The sequence below is a fragment of the Trachypithecus francoisi genome, unplaced genomic scaffold, assembly GCF_009764315.1.
Source record: "Trachypithecus francoisi isolate TF-2019V2 unplaced genomic scaffold, Tfra_2.0 Lachesis_group15, whole genome shotgun sequence".
NCBI lineage: Eukaryota > Metazoa > Chordata > Mammalia > Primates > Cercopithecidae > Trachypithecus > Trachypithecus francoisi.
Genome location: NW_022681460.1, coordinates 107,286,238 through 107,310,767, shown reverse-complemented (window position 1 = coordinate 107,310,767; position 24,530 = coordinate 107,286,238). Strand labels below are relative to the sequence as shown.

Sequence of the window (24,530 nt, the reverse complement as noted above, 5' to 3'; positions counted from 1 at the left end):
TTACTACAATTATTAGAATATATAATTAGCAATTACAATGTTAAGTATAAAATGTTAGAATCAACACTAGTGCAATTTACTTTAAACCCAAAAGACAACTGTTTCCTGCAGAGGAAAGATACATATGTTCAGAGAGGTATTCGTACAGTGAGATATGAGTTCTCCATGCTGGCTGACAGATAATCACCCCCAGGGGTTTTTCAGGCATATTTGTGCATGGGAACCACTCTCAAAAGATGCTGAACCTAAATGTCTGGGGTATGGGCCTGGTCATTGGTATTTTATTTAAAAAAAAAAATCCTAGCTGAATATTTGTTAAAAAACAAAGTATTGGCTGAGCAGTCAGGGTTAAGTACCTCTGCCTTATAAACAACAGATATCCCAATACCTACAAGTAGAATTGCACTTTGTCCCACTACTATCTTGGGGCGTCTTGGCTGCCATCTACCAGGCCAGAAGACCAACGTCTCAGCTGTAGGGATTGCCTAGCAGACATCTTTCGAAAGTTAAAGTGTGTGTAAGTGTGTGTAAGTGTGTGTAAGTGTGTGTAAGTGTGTGTAAGTGTGTGTGTGTGTGTGTGTGTGTGTGTGTGTGTGAGAGAGAGAGAGAGAGAGAGAGAGAGAGAGAGAGAGAGAGAGAGAGAGATTGATTCAAAATTCATAGCATTGGATATAAGAAGAATCTTGTTATAAGTGATATCGATGATCCTGAGATCTATGTAACAATAGCAATGTAACAGAATTAAGAAGTAAAAGAATGGGAAGTAACCAGAATCTTTATCAGTAAAATTTAAACCAGCATTATTTGATATGGGGAATGTTTGCCTTCCACGTACCTGCACTAAAAGTTTACTCTGACTTGGTATCTAGCCTCTCATGTCCCCTCCAACAACGTGGGCTGGCTACTATTTTAATTTGACTCTAAGAATTAGCCATGGGTAATTTTTCAGAAGGAAAACTGCCAAGAGATGAGATTTAGCCTAAGGAATAAAAGTGGGCTATGAGGGCGATACATGGCAATCCACAGGACTAATTTAAATGTACCACCAGCTGAGGCAGATAGAGTGTAGATAGTCTATAAAAATAATCTTAAAAGGTTAGTCATCCTAGTGACATAAGAGTGAAAAGAGAAAGACCATGGTGTATGCCATTTCAGAATCAAGTTGTTGTTAAAGCAGAGTGTTTTTAATTCTCTCAATTATACTCAAAGAGGAATTCAAATATTTTATTTCTCAGAGGAACTGAAGATTCAGAATATTAAGTTACTTCAGAGACATCACACCCCACTGCTGATTAAATACCCGCTACATCAATGTTCCCAAGAACTTTAGATAGTGAAAGCTTGTGTCTTGAGCCAAGCCAACTGTGTTCAGGTTTGACCTCTACCACTTAACAGCTGCTCGCATTATGTAACTTTTCCATGCCTCAGTTTCCTCGTCTACAAGAGGAGGATAAAAAGAGAGATTATAAGAACAATGTAATGAATACATGGGTATGACACTTGGCAACTTGCAGTCATAAGTGCCTCATCAGTGTTGTATAGTCGATTTTGCAGCCAGCATTCCCATGAGCCAGGACAAACACAGTCTTCTCCCTTAAACTCAATGTAGCCATTTCATCATTTTTCATACATTAATAATCCTTCCTCTTCTCCACCCCCAACCAAGCCTTCCCAATTCAAAACAATCCTCCTGGGACAGGTGAGCTTTGAAATGAAAATGGAAATGAACTTGCAGGGTTTCTCAGCAAGGTTGCCCAAATTTCAAGGTAAGAATTAGCAGAAGGCGTGATTCCCTGACAGGAGCACCTGCTACCTAGAGCACAGTGAGAATGGGTGCCCTGTGGAGCTGGATCAATATGCAGGCCTGGGTTCTTAAGTATATAGATTACCAGACCTCTCTCTTGAAATTGATTCAGGTGGTCAGGGTTGAAACCTAGGAATATATACATTGAATGAGCAATTCTAGGCAATTCTTATCTTCAGGGAAGTTTGAGAAATTTTGGAGTAGGAGAGGTAGAATATGTAAAGTTTTGGGTGACAGAATGGGTAAAGACAAAATGAGGGGCTGAACTCAAAGTGGAAAAACTCAAGTAAAGATGATCTTGAGTAAATCCATAAGAAATGGTCCAGTAAGAGGAACAGGTAAGGAAGGACTCAAATACCAAGAGTATGACATGGCCACTGTAGAGCAGTTTCTCTTTCAGGATGAGGTTTCAAGTCAACTCTCTTACAAGGCATCTAGAAACTGGAAGTACCCTTTTCTTGGACACTTTATTAGGTTTCAATGGTGGCATTGTCCAAAACCTAAGTAGCTAGGGTGGCCTGGAGGCAAGCATGATGGTCAAATAGAAGTTGCAAAAATAGAAAGCAAAGTTGGAAGAAATTCAGTGATTCAACTCCCTTGAATCCACTTCTTTGAGTCTCTTGAATCCCTCTGACTTGGCATCATAGCACTGCTTCTCAGCTGTGGCCATCTATTAGAGTCACCTACAGAGCATTTTCTGAACTACTTTTCAGACCGTACCCCAGGATCAATTAAAGCAGAACCCTGAGGAGTGGGCCCTATCACTGGCACTCTTACCGTTCAGCTGCACAAGTGGTTTTCAAATGAAGAATATTAGCACATTAGAATCACTTGAAAGTATTTAAAAACTGCTGATGCCCGAGACCTAGTTTCAGAGGTTACCATTTAACTGGTCTTAAGTGTAGCTTGGTAACCAGAAACGTTTAGCAGTGCACCAGTTATTTACAATGTGCAGCCAAGGTTGAGAATGACTCAGTCACACTTGTTTTTTAAATCAACAACTAAAGAACAGACCAGTTTGTGGTAAATCAGGTGCATTTTGAAATTTAAAATCCATGGGTCTGTGTTGAGAGAAAACAGCACACTAGGGTTTGCCTAAGAAAACAGACCCTGGTACCAGCCTTCTGTCTTCCCTGAGAGGTAGCCCACTGTTCAGAATATACCTGCATTGTTCTGAACTTTTAATGTTTCCTTAAGTTGTTTGGATATAGCAGAGATATTTGTCTCTGTGATGTGTGTCTCTGGTCATTTGGGTCAAGTGGCTTCAGAGGGTCATAGATGATCCATTTATGGGCCCTCTAAGTGAATAATTTCTTAATGTTCAAAGTGAAACAGCTGTACATAAAACGGCATAACATGGTGGATATAAGCACCAACATGCAATCTCCCCTTAGAACTCTACCAGAATTTTTCTGTTGTCCTGACAATGTAAGCCACCCAAAGCCCATCTCTGATTTTATAGACATTTCCTGTTAATTGCACTTGTCAATTGATGAAAGCATAGTTCAGGGGAAGTAGTGATCACACAGATTGAATTCGTGGAATTAACAAACTCTATAGAAAGGTACTTTCCTGACACCTTATGGTGACCTTTCTGGGATGTAATGGGATTACGTGGATTAAAAAATAAAATAGTACAGAATAGATATATCCAAAAAAATACTTAACTGGTAGCCATTAACCCCTTTTGCAATTGCTGCAGAGTCCATGGCATGTTCTTTTAAATGTCAGTATTATTGACAACTCTGTGCCTTGCAATAGATGTGAATTCATAGTCAAAAGTAATCTAAGCCAACTCTTTTGAAGAGGACAAGTTGTCAAAAGGGAGTAGTCCCTTTAGTTCTGAAACTTAGGGATCAAAAAGACCATAGATAAAACAATAAATAAAAATCAATACACATAGATTTTCAGAAAATTGGGAGAGAGAAAGAAGGGAAAATGAAAGGAGGGAAAGAACGAAGGTAAAGAAAAGAAAATGGAAAAGGAGAAAAGGAAGGAAAAAGTAGGAGAGGAAGAAAGGAGGAAGGAAAAAGGGTAGCTTAAGTGCATAGTGTCAAAAAGAATATTTTCAAAGACACAATCTTACAGTAAAGTCTGAAACACTTTAAAAAACCAAGCCTAGTTTCTTACAGGGCTGTTTCTAATCATACTCGCAGGTTCCATTTTAAAAGTTCTGTGTTTGTTCAGTCACAATTTTACATCTGTTTTGTCTCCAAGTGGCTTTCCTCATGTCTAGCACACTGGACAGTTCCTTAGGGAGAATTGCAGAATGGGAACACAAGCTAGCAATCTCATCCAGCATTAGGGAATACAAATGGGGTAGAGCTGCTCCACTCTCCTGCCACAGATATGTGAATGACTAGTGCGAAGACCTTGCCTCTGTAGATAAAGCAGGTCGCCATTCTTGCTTATGGTAGTATTTTTCTTGTGAGCATTCTGTAAATAGAGGTTATTTAAGTACTTGTTTTGTGCACCCCAGAATATCATACCTGTAGTTAGGAATTCCCGTGTTATTGCCCCTTGTATAAGCGAAAGGTGAGTAAGTCAAATATTCAACCAAAATATCTCCTTTGTTTTCAGGGATATTAAATTTTATTCCTCCTCAAAACATAGGGAATCTAGGGCCAGATACTCACAGCGTTCAAAAAGCCTAACAAAAAGATAGTCCAAAATCTTACGTTAACTTTTATTGTCTTAAGCGATAAACTTAGTTGTGACTTGTTATGTAGAAGTACTAAAACTACTATTCTCAAAGCATGTATAATTTGTTTATATTTTATTGGTGTAGAAATGATTGGAATTTAACTGAATGTGAAATTCTAGGGAATATTCAAATGGCAGCTCTATATTCCACGGTGTACCTTTTGCAACAGTAAAACTTTCTTAAGATGTTTTAACAAATATTCAATCACTAGATACCTTTTGAAGCACTGAAACATTTGAACAAAACGAATCACACTAAGAAAAAAAATGCATTTATCTTGGTTCTTGATGATCCATAGGCATGGTAAAAAATCTAACCAATGAAAACCCAGAGCTCCTGTACTGCTGCTGTTGAGACATTTAAGAACCTAACCAGGCTGGGCGCGGTGGCTCAAGCCTGTAATCCCAGCACTTTGGGAGGCCGAGACGGGCGGATCGCTAGGTCAGGAGATCGAGACCTTCCTGGCTAACACGGTGAAACCCCGTCTCTACTAAAAATACAAAAACTAGCCGGGCGAGATGGCGGGCGCCTGTAGACCCAGCTACTCGGGAGGCTGAGGCAGGAGAATGGCGTAAACCGGGAGGCGGAGCTTGCAGTGAGCTGAGATCCGGCCACTGCACTCCAGTCCGGGCAACAGAGCGAGACTCTGCCTCAAAAAAAAAAAAAAAAAAAAAAAAAAGAACCTAGCCAACCTCATTGTGCCATTTTTATAATTGGCCTGACACAGATGATCTTATTTCTAGAGGAATAAGTAGTACCCCTGAATTAGAACACATTACATTGTGGAAATGTCACAGTTGGAAACGTCTTAAGATAGTTTTATCATCTTTCTGGGATTTACTGAAAGTAAAATAGCATTTTCTATTTTCATTCTTTTTAATACTGCATCATTAAAAATAATTTGGACAGATAGAGTTTATTTCAATTGATGAGTTATCTTAGCTTTATGTAGCAAGCCTGGTTTGATGAGGAAATTATTACCCATAACACATCACCATATAAAATTGTCTTCTGAAATGACAGCACTTTTACTTAAAATTTTTTTTAATGTAAGTCTGGAATTTTGTAATTTTTTTAGCTAGCTGTAGTATACTCTGTTTCCTAATCAGTAGTCTCATTTTAAAAAGTAATCTCTTTAGCATAGAAATTCATATAAGCACAGTTTGAAATGCTTTAGCCTTAGAAACATACCCTGGCATGTTTTGGTAACACATAGTATTAATATTTGGTGCAACAGCTTGTACGTGGTCCATATTCTGACATTACCATGACTTCGAGGTCCCCGCATGCTTATTTCATGATCTTTCTAAACTGAGGTATATCAGCACATTTCCTCGCAACATCCATTCACAAGCAGCACCCTTCCCTCCCCCTCATCTGTACACATCAAACCAATTGGCAGAGAGCACATTTCCCCCTGAGCGAGCAGTATTGTGAATTTTATCTTCTCTTCCAGAAATCAGTTCGTCTTCGTTGCAGCAGATGAAATTTCTTGTAACACCTCTGCAGGTAACAAACATTGCTACTTCTTGATGCATCCATCCAAGTCTCAGTATCCTTTTTTTTTTTTTTCTTTCCTTCTTCACATGCTGCAGTTGGTCACTCTAGAAAGTTTAAAAAAAAAAAAAGTTCTTGTATCTTTGGAGTACAGCTGAAGCCTTGAGGCTCTGCCATGTAAGACATTAGGCATTTTGCTAACTTTGATGTTTTATTTCTGGTTTTAATAATACATGGTCCAGAAAAGTAAGACTATGTTGAATGAATCCACAAGAAAATCTAACAGTATAATCAGTGCTCTTACGGTGAAATACAGAACAGGGAGATTAGGTACACAGACATATGACTTCCATGTTTTTTGACGTATTATGTCTGGGTTAATAGAGATTGATGTGTAAATTATTTGGGATCTTTATGGAATATTAGAGGCTGTAAAAGACTGAATCTATAAAGCTAGAGGCATTCGAGAATATCATTATCTCTGTCTTATAAGAAGGGGATCTTCATTCTATTAGCCAAAGATCCTCTATTTCTTTTCTTGTAAAACATCTCTCAAGTAGCAGAACTTAGACCAAGTCTTTTGGTTTTGAAACCAGGACATTGGCAAATGGAAATTGCATAGCTGCATGGTATGTCCGTCAAAATAACACCTTTTTTCTTTGATGTGGTTCAGAACAGTTAAATTTGTGCTTTCATTAGTATGGAATTAATTAAATCCCAAGATAGGTGAGTGCCTTAACACTAGATTTATTTTTCTTTTTGTTTTTGTTTAAGCCTAACCTATGACCAAAAACAATCACTAGGAAGTCTTGCCAATGTGGTGCTTTCAGCCTGCCAGGGAGGACGTTACAACTTATCACTACATAACTGAGCATCCCATAACCTTCAGACACATACATTAAAACTGAATCTTACAAATAAACACTCATCTGTTACCTCTTATCAATGGTGCACTAAAGAAAGGCTTATGTACCAATGTTTTACTCTCTGTTTACCGCCTTTGGTGAGAATAAATGAATGAAAGGAAGCACAGAGAGCTAGGAACATGCACCCAACCATCTCTGTTCTCTAAAAGGCAGGGTCAGTTTTACTGATATGGTCAGCCTCAGCCTTTATAACGAGTTTAAAGTCTTACCCGGTGAGTTCAAGAGGTATGCATGATGCATGCTGACATTTTAAAGCAATGGTATACTCTATCTCTATAAAACCCCTTTGATTATGAGCCCTGCAATTTCCCTCTTAACCCCCAGAATTCATGTCTCTGCTTCTCACTGAGAGAGGTGGCGACATCCTTAACACTTGACTAATGCCCAATGCTAGATGCAATGGTTAACTGAATTGCTGGGAGTGGCAGGGGAATGTTCCCGCAATACAACCGTTGTTTAACATTTTCAGAGCCTTAGTGGAATGGAGCATGCAACGAAGAGGGAGACTGCTTGGAATGGGAGGTATGGGTGGGGAATAATGTTAATTTAAAATGTACATAGGCATGTGTAGCTGCCTCAAGTGCAGTAGAGCTTCTGCCTTCTGTTAACCCTTGTGCATGTTCCAGGTTCCAGTATGTTAGGTTATATTTGGCACATCTTAGATCAAACACGAAAAAGATATTGATTTTGCCCTGTGACTTAACAAACAAACCCTGCCTTGTAAGCAAGTGATCCACATTCAGTATCTCTAAAAAAGGCAATAGAAAATGAAAGTTTGCATGAGTATGGTGTTTCCATCTACCTAATCTACATGGCTGCTCAGTAAATTCTTGATGAATTGCGATTGATCGCGTTTCAGATTGAGAGAGGTATCCCTGTTCCTTTGATAGCCATTTTAATAATATGTTGTATGCTTCATAAGGTTCCATTTGAACTCTGAAGTTTGAATGAAGCATGAAACAGCAGACACCCGTATCAATCAAATGTCAGATTATCTCCCAGCAAGTTCACTCTCTTCATAGAGTGAAAATGAAAAATCAAAACTGCTCAGTCAGCAAAGATTGTAACTTGTGGTTTCAATGAAAGCCTTCTAGGGCATCTCCTACATGCTGGAAACACCTGCTTTGGGAGGCTGAGCTGGGTGGATCATGAGGGTCAGGAGTTCAAGACCAGCCTGGCCAACACAGTGAAACCCTATCTCTACTAAAAATACAAAAATTAGCCGGGTGTGGTGGGGTGTGCCTGTAATCCCAGCTACTCAGGAGGCTGAGGCAGAGAAGTGCTTGAACCGGGGAGGCAGAGGTTGCAGTGGAAAGAGATCGTGCTACTGCACTCCAGCCTGGGCGACAGAGCAAGCCTGTCTAAAAAATAAATAAAATTAAAAAAGAAAAACTGCTGTGCCCATTACCCACATTCTAAACAGCACTACTGTAAATGAGGTCTCACCTCCTTATAAAAGCATTTACTAGAGCAGGTTTATTGAATCCTGCTATCTACTGGATATCAGTTTGACAAAAGGCAAGTTCTCTCTTTTTAAATGGAGAAAAAAAATCAACATGCTTAACATTTCAGTGCGGGGCTTCATGGATGTTGTAACTGAAATTCGTATAAAGAGATGTTATTGTCACATTGATACCCGTGGTGGAAGGGCTAAGCACAGGCAGTTGTCTGGGGATTAGGGTGGAGATCATGAGATGAAAATCATTAAGGAGTAGAACAGCAGCATTTCAGGATTTTTTTTCTTCCAGTTTCCCAAATAGTGATACCTTTTTACATGGGTCTTTTGTTGAGTGCGCTAACATGTCTGGTCTGCTTTTTGTAGCCACATAGAATAGGCATTTTTCATTAACATTTGTGATCTATGAGACTATCATCTTTACAAGGATATTTTCTTACCCAGGGGTTTCAACAATGGTATTTGTTGTGGTTTGGCTGATCCGAAAGAACATGTGCTCTTTTGGGTATCACTTGGGACTAGGCTTTTAACAGGGCAGGACACCTCCTAATGCATCCAGCTTGCACAGTTGAGTAGTTTCTCATTTGGTAATGTCAAGAACTTTTGATGAGTTGGATTCTGCCAGAGATGGCAAAAAGGGGGAAAATGATTTTCCCTTCTTAGACAGGTAGTCTCCCTCTGTGATTCATTAGGACTTTTCCAGGGTGGGCTAGTGAATGTAGTAGTTGTAGAAGAAGAATCTGGTATGAGAACAGAGGCTGAAAAACAGGTTACTTGTTTTGATCAGTGACTAGAAATTCATTTTAGTTGATTAATGTCTTGAGTCCTTGCTGGGTGTCAGGAACTGTTCCAACTCCTGGGGACATAGCATTGAGTGAGTCAGAAGCCCTCATCCAAAGACTTTCATTGTATTGGAGAACAGATCCCAAACCATGTATATGAATAAGCAGATAATACACATGCATTGTAAGTTGTGAACTTACTATAATGAATCAAAAAGCAGGGGAGGAGATGGAAAGTAAGGTGCGATGCTATTTTAGACTCAGTGATGACAGAAGGCCTATCTGAGGGAGTAACATTTGAGCAGGGATCTAAATAAAGTGAAGGCGAGACCCATGAAACATAGCAGGTGCAAAGACCCTGTGGTTGAGGCATACTTGAGGTGTCCAGGAATAAGACATCCAGTATGACCCATGGATGAGTACAGGTGAGTGTTTTATATGTAACATCTAGGAGGTAGCCAGGGGTCAGAGCAAGTTAGGACTTGGAGGCCACAGAAAATATTTGGGATTTTAAGAGTGATATGGAGGCACCAGAGGGAGGGTTGTAATTTGAGTTTAAACATCCGATAGACTGCTTTGTGGAGACCACAAACTGCCAAAGAACAGAAGAAACAGCACTGAGAGGAGATGGGGGAGGCCCTTACAGCTGTCCAGAGAGGGGTGACAATGGCTTGGGTTAGTGGGGTGGCTGTGGGTGAGAAGTGGTCATCTTTAAGCTGTGTTTTGATGGGAGAACAAAGAGGACATGCTGGCAGATTAAAAGTGTACAAGGTCGAGTCTGTTAAATGTCCACTCCCCCACTTGTCGTAAAGGTCTATCAGTTAATTCCAGGGAGCACCAATGCTTTAATCCCTGAGGAAAGCAAACCCTTTATCCCTGCAGTAATAGTCCCTTGTAGGGGCTTTGCTGAATTCTCCAGGGGGTAATCATAACTAACCATCATTTATTCAGCAAATTACGTGTGCTAGTATGATATACATACGTGCATGGATATGTATAATGCATGCCTATGTATATACACATACATGCATGTATAGTTTATCACGGCAGCTCGATGAGGTGTTATGCCCATTTTGGAAAGTGAAAAAAAACATACTCAGATTCAGAAACATTTAGTAGCTTGCCCACAGTCACACAGGAGTTCATCTGATACCAAAACCCTTCCCCTGGGTCACACTGCGTCCAGACACTCCTTTTGCTTTGCCCTTGGAACTTTGACCTTCTGACTCCAGATGGAATTCTACCTTCCCCAGTAAGCTAATCTTGCTCTTACAAAACTAGTATTTATGAGTTGGATGACAAAGTTGTTACTATATGGGAGAGACCAAAGAGCACCGAATGGTTCTCTAGTGGTTGTTCCACTGGAAGTTTATTTAACTTGGCTTGTCCCCTTCAGGCAGCAGGCATATGTTTAGTTCTGTGTGCCGGGAGTACTGGTGTAGTTGTGGGGATAGAGGTAGCAGATGTCAGGTCAGGAAGCATGTTGTGTATTAAGGGAAGACAGAGTTAAACAGGCCAAGTGTGTTCTAGGTTAATTCACCAGACGTCTTTTTGCTGAAAGTTAGTGGCTGAAAATTAATATTCTAGTCCCTGAAAACCACCAGACAGGTTGAAATAGTTGTTTTAGACACAGACTCCAAGTGGAAAGCTCCCAGCTATCCCCTGCCCAAATTCCCAAAGGGCGTGTGAGGGAGTGTGTGTGTGTCTGTGTGTATGTATAAAGGGGGTAGGTAGAAGCTGGGACTTGCTAGCAGGAAGATATGCCCCCTCCACCATGCCAGGATCCACCACGCATTCCCTTAACAAATCTGGGGACACATTTCCATCTCGGTTCCTGTTGAGTATGGGACATAACCATGTGCGGTTAAGGGTAGGGGTCTGCAAAAAAGCTTTGACCAAGTGAACACATCTGCAATGGCTGTTGAAACTGTCCTCTGTGGGACAGGTTGTTACCCAGGTTACCAATTAGAAACAACTTCAGGGGTAGAAGGAGGTGTCACCAGCCCCTTCTATCCCCACTTGTTAACCTATACACGCTGGCAGCTGCATTAAAACTTTAGGTAATATTTAATATTTAGGAAAAGTTTCCAAATTGGCCATTCCTCTAATTGATCCTTCAGCAAGTCTCATCTAATCGTCTTTCCTGCATTTCAGTGATTTGATTATTCAGCAAAGTTGTCATGCAGTAAATTGATTTGTGGCTAATTGGTCTGTTTCCAATAAAGTGTGATATGAATTATAATAGGATAAGTACAGGGAGCTAAGGGGGTGTATAAGCAAAGGAACTTAGGAAAAATAGTCCCGCTTATTGAGAACCTTCTGTATACGAGGCATAGTCTCAGGCTTGCTACATGCAATAACAATACCCTATGACGTGTGTTTAATCAATTTATGAAAATTAAAGATGTCTAGATAGTCTGAATTAACCTAAGTGGGAAAGTGCTGAATCCATGCAGAATTCTTAGAAATCGAACAGTGGTTATCAAATTCTAGAGGAATGCATGCAAGTCACCTGGAGAACTTGTTACAAAAGCAGAGCCTGTTTTGTCTTCTTCCCCTGGCCCTGAGATTCTGATTCATAGGTCTGGACTGGGAGCCTGGAAATCTGCATTCTAACAAGTTACCCCCCAGATAATTATAATAGAAAAGACCTCACACCTTGGGAAACACTAACTGATCCATCAGGAACCTTTATGGAGATGGAGTCTTGCATTGTCGCCCAGGCTGGAGTGCACTGGTGTGATCTTGTCTCACTGCAAGCTCTGCCTCCTGGGTTGACGCCATTCTCCCGACTCAGCCTCCCAAGTAGCTGGGACTACAGGTGCCTGCCACTATGCCCGGCTAATTTTTTGTACTTTTAGTAGAGATGGGGTTTCACCATGTTAGCCAGGATGGTCTTGATCTCCTGACCTCGTGATCCGCCTGCCTTGGCTTCCCTAAGTGCTGGAATTAGAGGTGTGAGCCACCGCGCCCGGCCAAACCTTTTGTTTTTGATATAGGGTCTCTGTCATCCAGGCTGGAGAGTTCAGTGTAATAGCCTGATCTTAGCTTACTGTAGCCTGGACCTCCTGGGATCAAGCAATCCTCCCACTTCACCCTCCCTAATAGCTGGGACTACAGGCATGTGCTATCACACACCCAGCAATCTTAGTTTTTTGAAGAAATGTGGTCTTGCTCTATTACCCAGGCTGATCTCAAACTCCTAGCCTCAAGCCATCCTGCCCCCATTTGGGCTTCCAAAGTCCTGGGAGTACAGACACAGGCCCACCACACCCAGCCAACATTGTTTCAATGGTAAAAAGAGCACACAATAGGACTTGCTAAAGTTGTGTTCACGTCTGGCTGTGGAGTCCTTGAAATGTGGCCAGTCCACACCAGGATGAGTTGTAAGTAAAAAAATGCATGTTGGATTTCCAAAACTTAGTACTAAAATTATGTAAAATATTTCATAATGGAGTTACACATTGTAGTGATGACAGTTTGAATATTCTGGAGAAAATAAAAATGAGTTCACTTTTTTCACTTTTTAAAATGTGGTTACTGTAAAATTTAAAATGACATGTGCCTCACATGTGTGGTTTTCATTGTAATTCTATCAATCCCATTTTAGAACCACATTTTTCATTTTGCTCAAATGAATATTGAAAGAGTGTGTGTGTCCCCGAGAACTGGTCATTTGGAGGTGAGGGATGTTCACAAGGAGTTAAAATGTTGTGACAGAGAACCTGAACATTGTCAGTGTCTTGATCTTGTATTTTAACATTCCCTCCTGGTGACAGGTGGGTGCTGTAGAGGGAAATTCCTTGGAGTTCAGGACCCAGCACCTCCCTGCTTCTCACCCTGCTTGTTTTGTCTGAGAATCTTGGATCTGCTTGCTTTGAGGATGGGAGATGCCAGTACGTAAGACTTTGGATCGTCAACCCAAATCAGGGGTAGCTCTGACACGTGTACCCCCCCCCCCCCCCCCCCGCTTTACCGGGAAGCTCAGTGATCCCACATAAAATAGACAAGAGGCAGCAGCTGCAATCCTCTCTATCTTAGTAACTGACACTTGTTTGGTCCCTAACTGGTAACCATAACCCTCCTCTCATCCTCGCTATAACCATGTACAATCAGGATGCACCATTATCATCTCCATTTATAAATGGCATAACTAACTCAGAAGAACTTTGAGATAACTTAGCAAGAAGTAAAAGGGTTTCACTCTAGATATTCTGACTGAGGGATCTCCAACTGCTGTTCAACCCTGCTTCATGGCAGGGTATTGAAAATCTCATGAGGGATACAATTTGTTATTCCTCCTGTGTGGTAAAATGTAGCTGGGGTGCCATGGTGATTTCAAAGGACAGTAACAATTCTTAGTGATTTTGGTAGAGCAAGAGTAGACACAGAGAAAGGAGAAATGAAATTTCTGAGAGGATGGCCTTGAGCTCTGCATTAAAGACAATGTGCCTACCCAGCTCCTTTATTAGAGGAGGTATTCTAGGGCAGGAGAATTTCATCACCAAAAGGTGGGACTTACTGTGTCTTTTACTGCGAGAGTAGCTGCTACTCTGCTTTCCCTCAAATCTGCTGTTGGGATTCAGAATATGAAGAGGTTTTGAACAGCATTGGTGGGGTAGAGAAAGGATGATGTGATCTGATTTGCTATGGGTAAATGGTCTGAGTCTTTTAGATGTCATAGTGTTGGATTGTGTATGCACTGTATGCATAGTTCTGATGATGTATGACAGGTATCAGTGAGCAAAAGCAAATTCTGTGGCTTCCCGTGTAGGGTCTACAGAGCTCAGAGGTGTTCCGTCCTACTTCTCAGGGGAGGCAGGGAAATCACGAGGCTGAAAAATGTGCTAAGTGATTTCTGAAGATAAGCACTTTAAAGACAAGGTAAGGAAGATAACAGCAATGAAACTCTGCTCCAAGATGAGTACATCACTACAATGTGTAACTCACATACATCAGAGCCAAGCAGAGATGACTCCTTGTTATCTTAGAGCATTTCTTCCGCTTCTGCTTGTATCATTTTTGGAGATTTTGCTGCAGTTTTCGTCATTTTCTAGATCGGGGTCCCCAACTGGACACACAGCAGGAGGTGAGCAGTGCTTCTTGTGTGTTTGCAGCCTCTCCCCCTCAGTCACATTACTGCCCGAGCTCCACCTGCTCTCATGGGAGCACAAAAACCCTACTGTAAACTGTGCAGGGGAGGCATCTAGGTTGCACTCTGCTTTTGAGACTCTAAATGCCTGATAATCTGGAGTAGAACAGTTTTTTCCTGAAACTACTCCCCTACCTCCCTGGTCTGTGGAAAAACTGTCTTCCACAAAACTGGTCCCTGGTGCCAAGAAGGCCGGGGACTGCTCCTCTAGGTGTTTGGGGACTGGTTTAGTCCATGTAAGTATCTTGAGAAGCTTTGAGGATAAGTGGGCTTGGTCATCTCCATGGTCATTAAATGTGTAAGTCATTGCTCAAATTTAAACTAGAAGTCTGCAGTAACCACAGGAGTGTTTCCCTCACGAACACATTCAGTAAGTTCACTAACTGACCAACAGATCAAGTCCAGAACTCAGCTGACTATTGCAGAGTGAAAGTGAACAGCAGCATTTCCTAGATAAACCGTTGCTTTCTGAATTTTCCAATACCTCCAAAGAGTTATTCCTCATGCTTTCAGGAGGGTTTTTCCCTGTTGCAGCAAACCAGGGTGCATGGCCTGAGGTTCTGGAAACTCTCAAATTTTCCTGTGGGGCAGAGGTGGGCTGGTTGGCACCTGTTGTCTCTCCATGTATCTGCATAGTGGACTGAGATAACTTATCCTTTCCTTCAATGGCTCTCCCTGGAAGATTAGCCCAAAATCTTGGCCATTATTGCAATCCAACATCTTCTCAAATGGATGCATACTGGGATTAGCTCAGACCTTAAAACCTGAAATTTGTGGGATTCTGGGATTTAAAATGGAGACCTTTGGTTGTCTGGTAAATATTTATTGGCACAAAGGTAAGACACTGATCATTTCAGATATATTGAGGTGTCCTAAGCTCAGAATTTTTGGAAGACCTTCTGTGAGGGTCCATATTCTGGGCTACATTTCTTTATCCCCTGAAGTGAGCTTTTGTCTCCATTCTGACCCCACAGAATCCCCACAAGCTGAGGGGACATGTCTGCAGTTGCAGAATTGCCAAGGGATTTGTCAGAAGCCTTCAGCCTCTTTCAGTAGCACTGTGAGATCTTATTCTGTTTTGCTGCATTTTCATTTAGTCACGAGTATAGGATGGCTGAGTTGGAAAACAAATGCCCATAACGTTTTATGATTGACAATGGATTGATTTGTAGTTGGATGAGGGAAGGAAGTAAAGCAGTAGCTGGGGCAGTGCTGCAGAACTCAGAAGCCACGTGCCCTCCCCTCTGGTCTTGTTCTTTCTTTTCCTGGCCGATATTGGTGGTGACTCCTTTCCAGCCCTTGAGAATTGCTGAAAGCCGAGCATTTTGTCCAAACGCAGAACGCTTGGTGTGTCCCAGATGCAGTTCCTCCAGATGGAGAAAAGCAACAACTCATTGATAATGCTACCAGCAACAGTGCAAACCAAAGGATTGTCTTCAACACATCATTTATTTGGAAAAATTCTCAAACCCTAAAAATGAGGGCAATGAAATGGGATGAATATCTTAGTGGGGTAAGAATCACTTCTTCCTGGGTGAAGGTTACCTTCTGATGTCCCCCTTCTTACCTGGTGCCCCAGAGCACCCCACCTAGTGGGGTAGACACCAGAACTCGTCAGTGAGCCTTGTTGAGGCTCAGATCTCATTTGACCGTATACAGGAAAGTGAAAGAACATCCCTTTAAGCTAGACCATGGCTCTCTAAAGAGCATGGTTTTAGAACCATTGAACCATGGTTGGTGCCCTGTTGGTGTGGTGTATGGTAAGTGTGTGACTTGCATGGATTCATTTTCCCAAATACTTAGGACTATGTCTAGATATAATGAGGGAGGCTCTGTAGTCCCTAATTGCATTGCAGAGACCAGGGCCATTCATTGATCCCTGGTGAGGCATCCTATTTTGAATGCATACTCTGCAGCCCCTTCTCTATGTTGGGAGCGGTACAAGCCCATGCACATTCTTGCTGCAATTTGGCTGTTTGAGATGTCTTTGCTACCTTTTGAACTTCATCTGAGAACTGAACAGATTTCATCTTTCTGCTCCACAGGATTCACCCAGCTATCTCCGGGGTGGGAAGCATGGGGAGATGATACTAATGGAAGAATGAAAGCTCCCAGGGCATAAACGGTCATCAAAATAGGGAGTAAAATATAGTGAAATTAGTGTTCTTACTGTGGCCCTATAAGAAACTTGTGTTAAAACCCTTGTGTGGAGTGCCAACATGGGCCCACTGTATTTCGTTAGCATCCAGCTTGTTTCAACTAGATGTACATAGTACTTCTTACTAACATGTCTCAGTAGAGTTAATAAAGCACTTTAACATGGGTTCATATTCCCATTCAAGAGGCTGCATCCTTATTCATTTTGCTCCAACACGACCTTAAGTGCATGCAAGTAAGTATCTATTTAAACTACATCTGTAACTCATAAATTAGATCTTGACTCCAAAAGCATCTGTAATTTGATCAGTAGAGTTGCATGTGATTATATTAGAACAGAATCTTTCACTTGCCTCTGTAGACCAAAAGTCTGGGCAAGGAGGGAGAAATTGGTTTGTGAAATACCATCTAAGAAGCCGTGCATGATGATCTCCTGTAGCTGTAAGGTGGCTTAAAATCTACCTGGTTTTCTTGAATGCACCTTGAATTAGGCAGGGCTCAGTCAGAAAATTACTACTTTACAAATGAGGAAGACGAGGCTCAGAGAGCATGCTCTGTCAAGTCGTGAGAGAAAGGACATCATGAAAGCAGAACTCAAACGTGGATCTTCTTGCCCCAAGTACTGAATCCGCAAGGTCTCGGGTTGCTTCCCACTTTTAACTTGTTCCTGAAGGTCAGAAAGATGAGGTCTCATGATGGTTGCAATCTGTGGTGAGTTAGCCCGGAAAGTAGTCCTCTATGATATCTGTTTAGTTTTTCCCCAAAGGCTTTTGATGAGTTTTAGGACAACTTGGCCAGTGTTTTGCAAACTCACAGAAGCGATGAAAAAAAATTATACACTGTTTCTGGAAGTCCCCAGAAACTTTTCTTCTGTCTTGAAGGGTTCTGAATGTGTCATGGAGCAGCTGACCCAGAATCTTTCTACTGATAGATTCTACTAGTGGGATCATAATTACTGGCATAAGTATCTCCCAGGCCCCATTTCCCTCTTTACTCCTTCGTCTTGCTGCCTCCTCTCCTGCGGTACCACTGGCCTGCCCCTCTCTACCTGCACTGTGGCAAGGGCTGTGCCATACACTGGGGATGTAAAGGTAGACAAAATAGACACTGTCCCAGCCTGCATGGAGCTCTCATTCCAGGAGGGTGAAAGGTAAATGATCAGGTGGGGTGGAAATAAGGTTAGAGTTGCTATATGACATGAAGGGGTAGGAATGAAGTTGGAAAGTGCCCTTAAAGAGCAATCAGGCTGGGTGCAGTAGCTCACATCTGTAATCCTAGCATTTTGGGAGGCGAGGTGGGCAAATCACTTGAGGTTAGGAGTTCAAGACCAGCCTGTCCAACGTGGTGCAACACTGTTCTCTACTAAAAAATACAAAAATTAGCCAGGCATGGTGGTGGGTACCTTCAATCCCAGCTACTAGGGAGGCTGAGGCAGGAGAATTGCTTGAACCTAGAGTGAGCTGAGATCATGCCACTGCAATTCAGCCTGGGCAACAGAGCAAGACTCTGACTCCAAAAAAAAAAAAAAGGCAGAGAGCCAGAGAAGGAAGCATCTCTCTCTCTCTAGGGAAGAGATATTTGATTTGAAACGTAAAAGCTGAAAGGCAGGTGGAGGGTGAGCAAGTGCCAAGACTAAGCAGAGAATGGATTTGCATGGGTGCAGGAATGATTAAAAAAGCCTGTGTGGGCTGGGTGCCGTGGCTCATGCCTGTAATCCCAGCACTTTGGGAGGCTGAGGCAGGTGGATCACGAGGTCAGGAGATTGAGACCATCCTGGCTAACATGGTAAAACCCCATCTCTATTGAAAATACAAAAAATATTAGCCAGGCATCGTGGCAAGTACCTGTTGTCCCAGCTACTCAGGAGGCTGAAGGCAGAACAGTGTGAACCTGGGAGGTGGAGCTTGCAGTGAGTGGAGACTGCACACCACTGCACTCCAGCCTGGGCAACAGAACAAGACTCTGTCTCAAAAAAAAAAAAAAAAAAAAAAAAAAAAAAAAAATCCTGTGTGCCTGGAGTATAGTAACCAAGGGCCAAGGGAATGAAGATGAAGACTGAAAGAAGGGCAGAGGCAGCTTGTGAAAGTTTGGATTTTATTCTAGGATCAATGGAAAACCATTGAAGGGTTTTAAAGCAGGGAGTGATAGGATTTAGATGTGTATAAATTTATATTTAAGTAGATAGATGGACTTGAGATTTGATACATGTAAATAGTTGCTGGTTTGAAGGAGCAAGAGTTGAACAGACAAGATTTCAGGCTGTTGACTTGGTTTTGATGAACTACTAGTGGTTTATATTAGTCTAGTCATCGTGTGCATGAAGTGGACACATTTAAGATTTCTTCTGAAATTACTGATGAATGGGAAGTGGGGACATGGAGATTATGATCTGACTGCACTACTGCCCACTTTGGCCAGGTATGCATGGTATGGAGGATGACCATATTGCAGGTCATGGCCTAACATGGCGACCGTAAGACATCTTCCCATCATTCCTGCGGATGTCCTGGGCATTGCTTTGCTCTGTCTCCGGGCTGTGCTTAGCCAGCTCTGCGTGTATCAGATTGCTGACGTGCTTGGCATATCTGCTGCAAACGTAGCACTCAAGTCCACATCTTCCCTAATAACCTTGTGTCCAAATTGTACTGTCACACAAGGGCGTGTTTAGAAATTAGCATTTGAAAAGGAGCCTCCTTGCTTTCAGTTTGAGCTGACATGGTCTCTTTTCCTCTGTGGAAATGAAATTTATTAATCATAATAAAACCATTGGATGCTGAAGGTAGAGGTCACCCTGAGGAGAAAAGCCAGCTTATTTCTGAGGAATAGTTCAGTGCTGCTGTATTTTCCTTCTGCCTTGGAAGAGAATACTGCCAAATTGTTACCTTGGGTTTTCCACAAAGGTTGAAACTATGCCCAGTGTTATAGAATTTATCATTAAAGTATGCAGTAGTAAAAGGTGGGAGCTACACTTTTATTAAATACATTCAAACCGCCCATATAGTGTCTCCCCAGAAGAGGAAATTACTGCCACAGTAAAATCATTTCCCCAATTTTTAAAATGAAATATCTGAATTTGCATCTTTTTTTTCACATTTGTTTTGAAGTAACACCATGCCATAATATCAGTTAACAAAGTCTCCAAGATTTCAGTTTGCCTTTGCAGTTTATATTCTATTTATGAAATAGCTTTAAGCCAAATGAAAGTGCATTATTCGCCTCAGAAGAGACGCATCCTGTTTGAGGATCAGGAGAATCCTGTTGAAGGTGAAAGCCTCATGTAGATTATTTGCACACTCAGTGCCCTTTGACACAGGCAGATGGGCTTAAGAGTTGGAACATCCCCAATGCAAACGGGGTGTAATTGTTTTATTCCATCCTAGGGTCTAACTTGGAGTCCGAGAAGGTCCATCATCCCGTTTCCTTCACCTTCCCAGACTCCACAGTTTGAGAGGTCAAGCATGTATTGGATTGGTGTGACTTACCTACCACCTATGAGAAAGATTGGAATGAAAATGGGGGAAAACCGGAAAGGAGAGGGAAGAAGTACATGCAAATTGGACTCTAAGGGATGGGAGATGAGTATAAAGTTGATAACGCAGACAGAGCCATTTCTTTCAGCCTTGTTCCTTCATTCAGGAAATAGTCAAAGAGTCAAAAAAAAAAACCATGTAGATCCCACTGAGTGGCTGATGCATTCATCCTGAGCTGCTGTGAATGTTGGTTACCAACAGATATAGCTGCTCCCTTCTCCAGAAAATTGTGCCATGTCAAAGGAAGCCACTTTAACTTAGTGGTGCATCAAACTCAGTGGTGCGTCACTAACTCCTCAGGAAAGCCCACAGCTAATGCTTAAAACGTATGTGGGCATTAAAAAAGCCAACCCGCTTGCCTCCAGGTGGAACCAGCTGTAGCATGAAACTCACAGGATCAGGTGGCAGATATTCTTCATCTCAGACCTTGCTTTTTTTTTCCTTGCTCTGACCTACTTGCCCCTCTATTCCTCTTAAGGGTACACCCCCCTCCTTCGGTAAGTCGCTTGTACAGGAATCTCTATTCCAGAATCAGCTTTCAAGTAATGGACCTCTAGCACCATTTATCTGGCAGGGCAAACAAGTACGGGCAAAGGATACGGTGGAACAAGCATGCAAGTTGCCTTAAGAGATTCAAGGATCACGCTGGGTGTAATGGCTCATGCCTGTAATCCTAACATTTTGGGAGGCTGAGGCAGGTAGATTACTTGAACCCTGGAGTTTTGAACCCGCCTGGGCAACACAGCAAGACTTTGTCTCCCCCATCCTCCCTCCACCAAAAAAAAAAAATTCAAGGATTAGCTCTGTCTAGTTATGTGACCTTGAGCAAGTGACTCCACATCTGATTCCAAAAAAAAGAAAAAAAAGAAAAGAAAAACACTTCCAGGTATTTAGTAGGCATTCAGTACATTTGGTTTCGATCTCTTCTCCATTTTTATTCTAAAGCCTATACCAGAAGCCACGGCAGGGAGTAGGATGGTAGAGACAGAAAAACACAAAGATGACTAAATGTCATTAAGATTTGTTGTTTGAAATGCCTCTCCCTTCCCAGAACCTGGCCATCGATGAATGAGACTGAAGATCTGAGACATAGGATCAAAACCAAATCAGTCTGATTGAATGGGAATAGGGGTCCCACAGACCCTTCAAGGGTGCTTCCATTCAAATCCACTTGTTCATTTCCATTCTAAGATGCTGGACACTAACTTCAGACAGGTTCACTTCAGCCTTTCCTATTCACCCTATTTCACTTGAATGGTGACAGCTGAATCAGGGGCAAAAGGCATTCTGGAGAATCAACAAACCCCCTCCGTGGGTGCTGGCCTTAATACTCCAAGTTGTTTCTTTCTTGCCTACCTCAATCTCTAAGGTAGTGACTTCAGCAGTGTAGAAACAATGTTATGCGGGGAGGCAGGGAAAATTATGTATTACATATATGTACGTGTGTATATATATTTATCTGTTAAACATAGCAATATGATCAGCCATGTTAAATGCACAAAAAAATGCATTGTGCACAGATGAACTCTTATATTACATGGCAAAGTAGAATTTGTTTTTTACTCCAAGATGAGTAGGATCCCTCCATACTGTCTTGGTATTTTGGATTTTATGATTGTTATTGTTTTGTAATGGTATACTATGGATCAATCTTCACCTCTGTTTTCCTTTCAGTTACGGACGAGTTTATGCTGCCGACCCCTACCACCACGCACTTGCTCCAGCCCCCACCTACGGCGTTGGTGCCATGGTGAGTACCACTTTCACCTTGTCCTCAACTTCTTCCTGCCTCCCTTCCCTTCCCCCAGCTGGGACCTCAGTACGGGTTGCCGTCCTCTCACTTCCCCTTAATTGAATTTGTCTCTTGTGCTAACAGCAGCTAAAATGCCACATTAATCCTCCCAGTAAACTTGATAAATGTCTTAATTTCTTGGCAATGTAGTGCATGTAAGTTATTATATTTCTAATTTTGCAAGTCTCACCTAGCAGAGCACTTACCTTAATGGAATAATTAGTCATTTTGATAATTAAATCCATCACTAACAGAATGCAGTGTCAATGCAGAACTTTTTTTTTCTTTTTTCCTCCCTTGCTGCTCATTCACATAGCCCCAAGGTTCCAGCCCCAGCACAGACTTCAGAGGAGCTAAGCTGCACACTTCCAGGCCTCTGCTGTCAGGCAGCTGAGAATCTGACTGCCTCTCCTCCCCTATTACAATTCATGTTTAAAGTCATAGTCGCCCAGGAAAGAAAATAGAGAGGGCCACACTTTGTGTACCTAGTACATAAGAAAGTAGAAGGAATCAGCTGGGTTGGGGGTTGTCTTTTGTTTTGGGGCAGGTCTGGGTTTTTGTTTTGGGAGCGGGTGGGGGGAGGGTAAAAAAATGGGAGTAAGGGTGGGGTGAACTTGCTTGTACTTGTTCAAACTTCTATGCACTGAAACTCTTGAGTACAGTAAGACGTGCCCATCACGTGAGAGCATATGCAATCATTACAAAGCTTTGGCATGCAGTTTTCTGCTTGGATCAAGAATATCAGTCCTTATCCTAAAAATGAATCCCCGTAGGCATTCATTTGAATTGCCAATACTTTTAGAAAAAGGAAATCGTTAAGTGCCACCTTGTAGCCATTAAAGCCATGGCCAGACACTTCACTGATGCTCAGTCGTAGAAATTCAGCCATGATTTGGAAACATTGTTTTGCGCAAGCTTAATTACATCAAGCAATTCATCTGTACAATTTCCCTTTTCAAGATCAGACTCCATACAGCTTGCAGAGCCAAGTCAAGAAGTAGATTGAGATTTTCATCCCAATTCTGCATTCAACAACTCAGCTTCAACACCTCGTCCACTTGAGGAATGTGTTGGCGAGTTGAATTACACTCAGTAAATTGTCCTAATTCAACCTCAAGTGTAGATTATTCTGTTCTCTTGGGGAAGCTTAATCTAGTCCAATAAAAAAAAGAGACAGTGAAAATCCTTCAGTTGTCCAGCTTGTACGAGTCCTTTTAGCTAAGAGGACTGGGCTGAAAGAATTTAGTTTTACAGGCAATTTCTTTAGGAGGAGCTATTGGGGAGGGTCAAGAATGGCTCTATTTTTAGTTCTCCAAGAATGACTTGGGATGGGTAGCGGGTGCCTCCATTTCGGTTGGTTTTGAGTGTCTATTTTTCACATTAGTCTTTTTGATGATCCACATGTTGCAAAAGGAAAATGTAAAAAACACACCCCTCAAATTGCTTTGTTTCAGAATGCTTTTGCACCTTTGACTGATGCCAAGACTAGGAGCCATGCTGATGATGTGGGTCTCGTTCTTTCTTCATTGCAGGCTAGTATATACCGAGGGGGATACAACCGTTTTGCTCCATACTAAATGACAAAACCATAAAAACCTTCCAATGTGGGGAGAAAGGAAGCTTTCCGAGGCCTGAGTATTGCAATACATGCAGTAGTACATCATTTTAGCAACTCTAAAAAAAAAAAAAAAAAAAAAATACAAATAAAAAGGAAAAAAATTACATTTTTTATCTTATACCTCAGATATTTTGTTCTGTGTATTTTAATATTGTGGGTCTTTAATTTCTGAAGGTTCCGTAGTTTGGTTGCTGGCTGTAGGAGTTTTTGTGGTTGATCTAGACAGATGCTAGATATGAATAAAAACTGGTTTAGGGCCATATCCAGAGTGCTATATTATGTAAATGAATTATATATGCTGAATATTAAGCTAACTGGGGTTATCAGTTGTTTGGGAAGAGTGTAAGTGACTACAGTAGTCATTTTTTTCTGCATCTGCATTATTTTATTTTGTGAAAGGGGAGGTTGGGAGGGGCTTAGGGGATTGGAACTGGGGTTTGGCTGAAAGACAAAAAAAAAAGTTGTAACTGGTGAATCTAAACGACCCACTGCACCAACAATCATTTATCAATGGTTCTAAGTTACTCATTGCCAGTTCAAGCCAAAGGTTATGTTGTTAAGGGGGTGCTTCTAGTAGCACTTGTGCATCTGAGTTGAATGAAGCTGTGCAAACCCACCCTTTAAACCATTCCACCCAGCAGTATTCAGCTTCTTAACCAGTCGCTATTTAGGGAGGAAAAAAAAAGAACCCACTAGTTAGGTCATCAAACATTCTTTTTATATTTCTTCCAGTATAATAAATTATTGATATCATTGCTGACTTTTATATTATGGGAGGGAAAAAATAACATTAATAAAAAGGTGATAAAAAGCACTGTTTCTATTTTTCTTTTTTTCCAAAAAAAGAAAGTAATAACTTAAATTATTTGTACCAGTTAAAAAATGTATAAAATTTACATCTGTGCAGTGGAGTTGTTAAGTTCTAGAAACAGTCTATGAAGCTTTAGTTTTAGCCTAGTAGAACAACTGTTAGAGACAGACGTATAATTTTTATGGAATTACATGATAATCATATTCGGATTTATAGAAGCATTTTACAAGTATTGCAATCATTGAGTAGAGATAATCATGGTATTTTCATCAGCTTGGTACTTTTTGAAACGTGACTGCGT

At 41.5% G+C, this 24,530-nt stretch overlaps 1 protein-coding gene across 9 annotated transcripts in view; it reads left to right on the top strand.

The window, feature by feature from the left end:
- RBFOX1 (RNA binding fox-1 homolog 1) overlaps positions 1 to 23,498 on the top strand; it is a 2,535,170-nt gene extending 2,511,672 nt beyond the window's left edge. For 4 of the 9 annotated variants that reach the window (XM_033235808.1, XM_033235804.1, XM_033235802.1 and 1 more), the window contains 2 exons: positions 21,683 to 21,758; positions 23,255 to 23,498. In XM_033235808.1, coding sequence (XP_033091699.1) covers positions 21,683 to 21,758; positions 23,255 to 23,377 — 199 coding nt within the window. In that variant the 3' untranslated portion in view covers positions 23,378 to 23,498. The other 5 variants (XM_033235807.1, XM_033235805.1, XM_033235806.1 and 2 more) reach the window with 2 other exon arrangements.
- Positions 23,499 to 24,530: the final 1,032 nt, after the last annotated feature.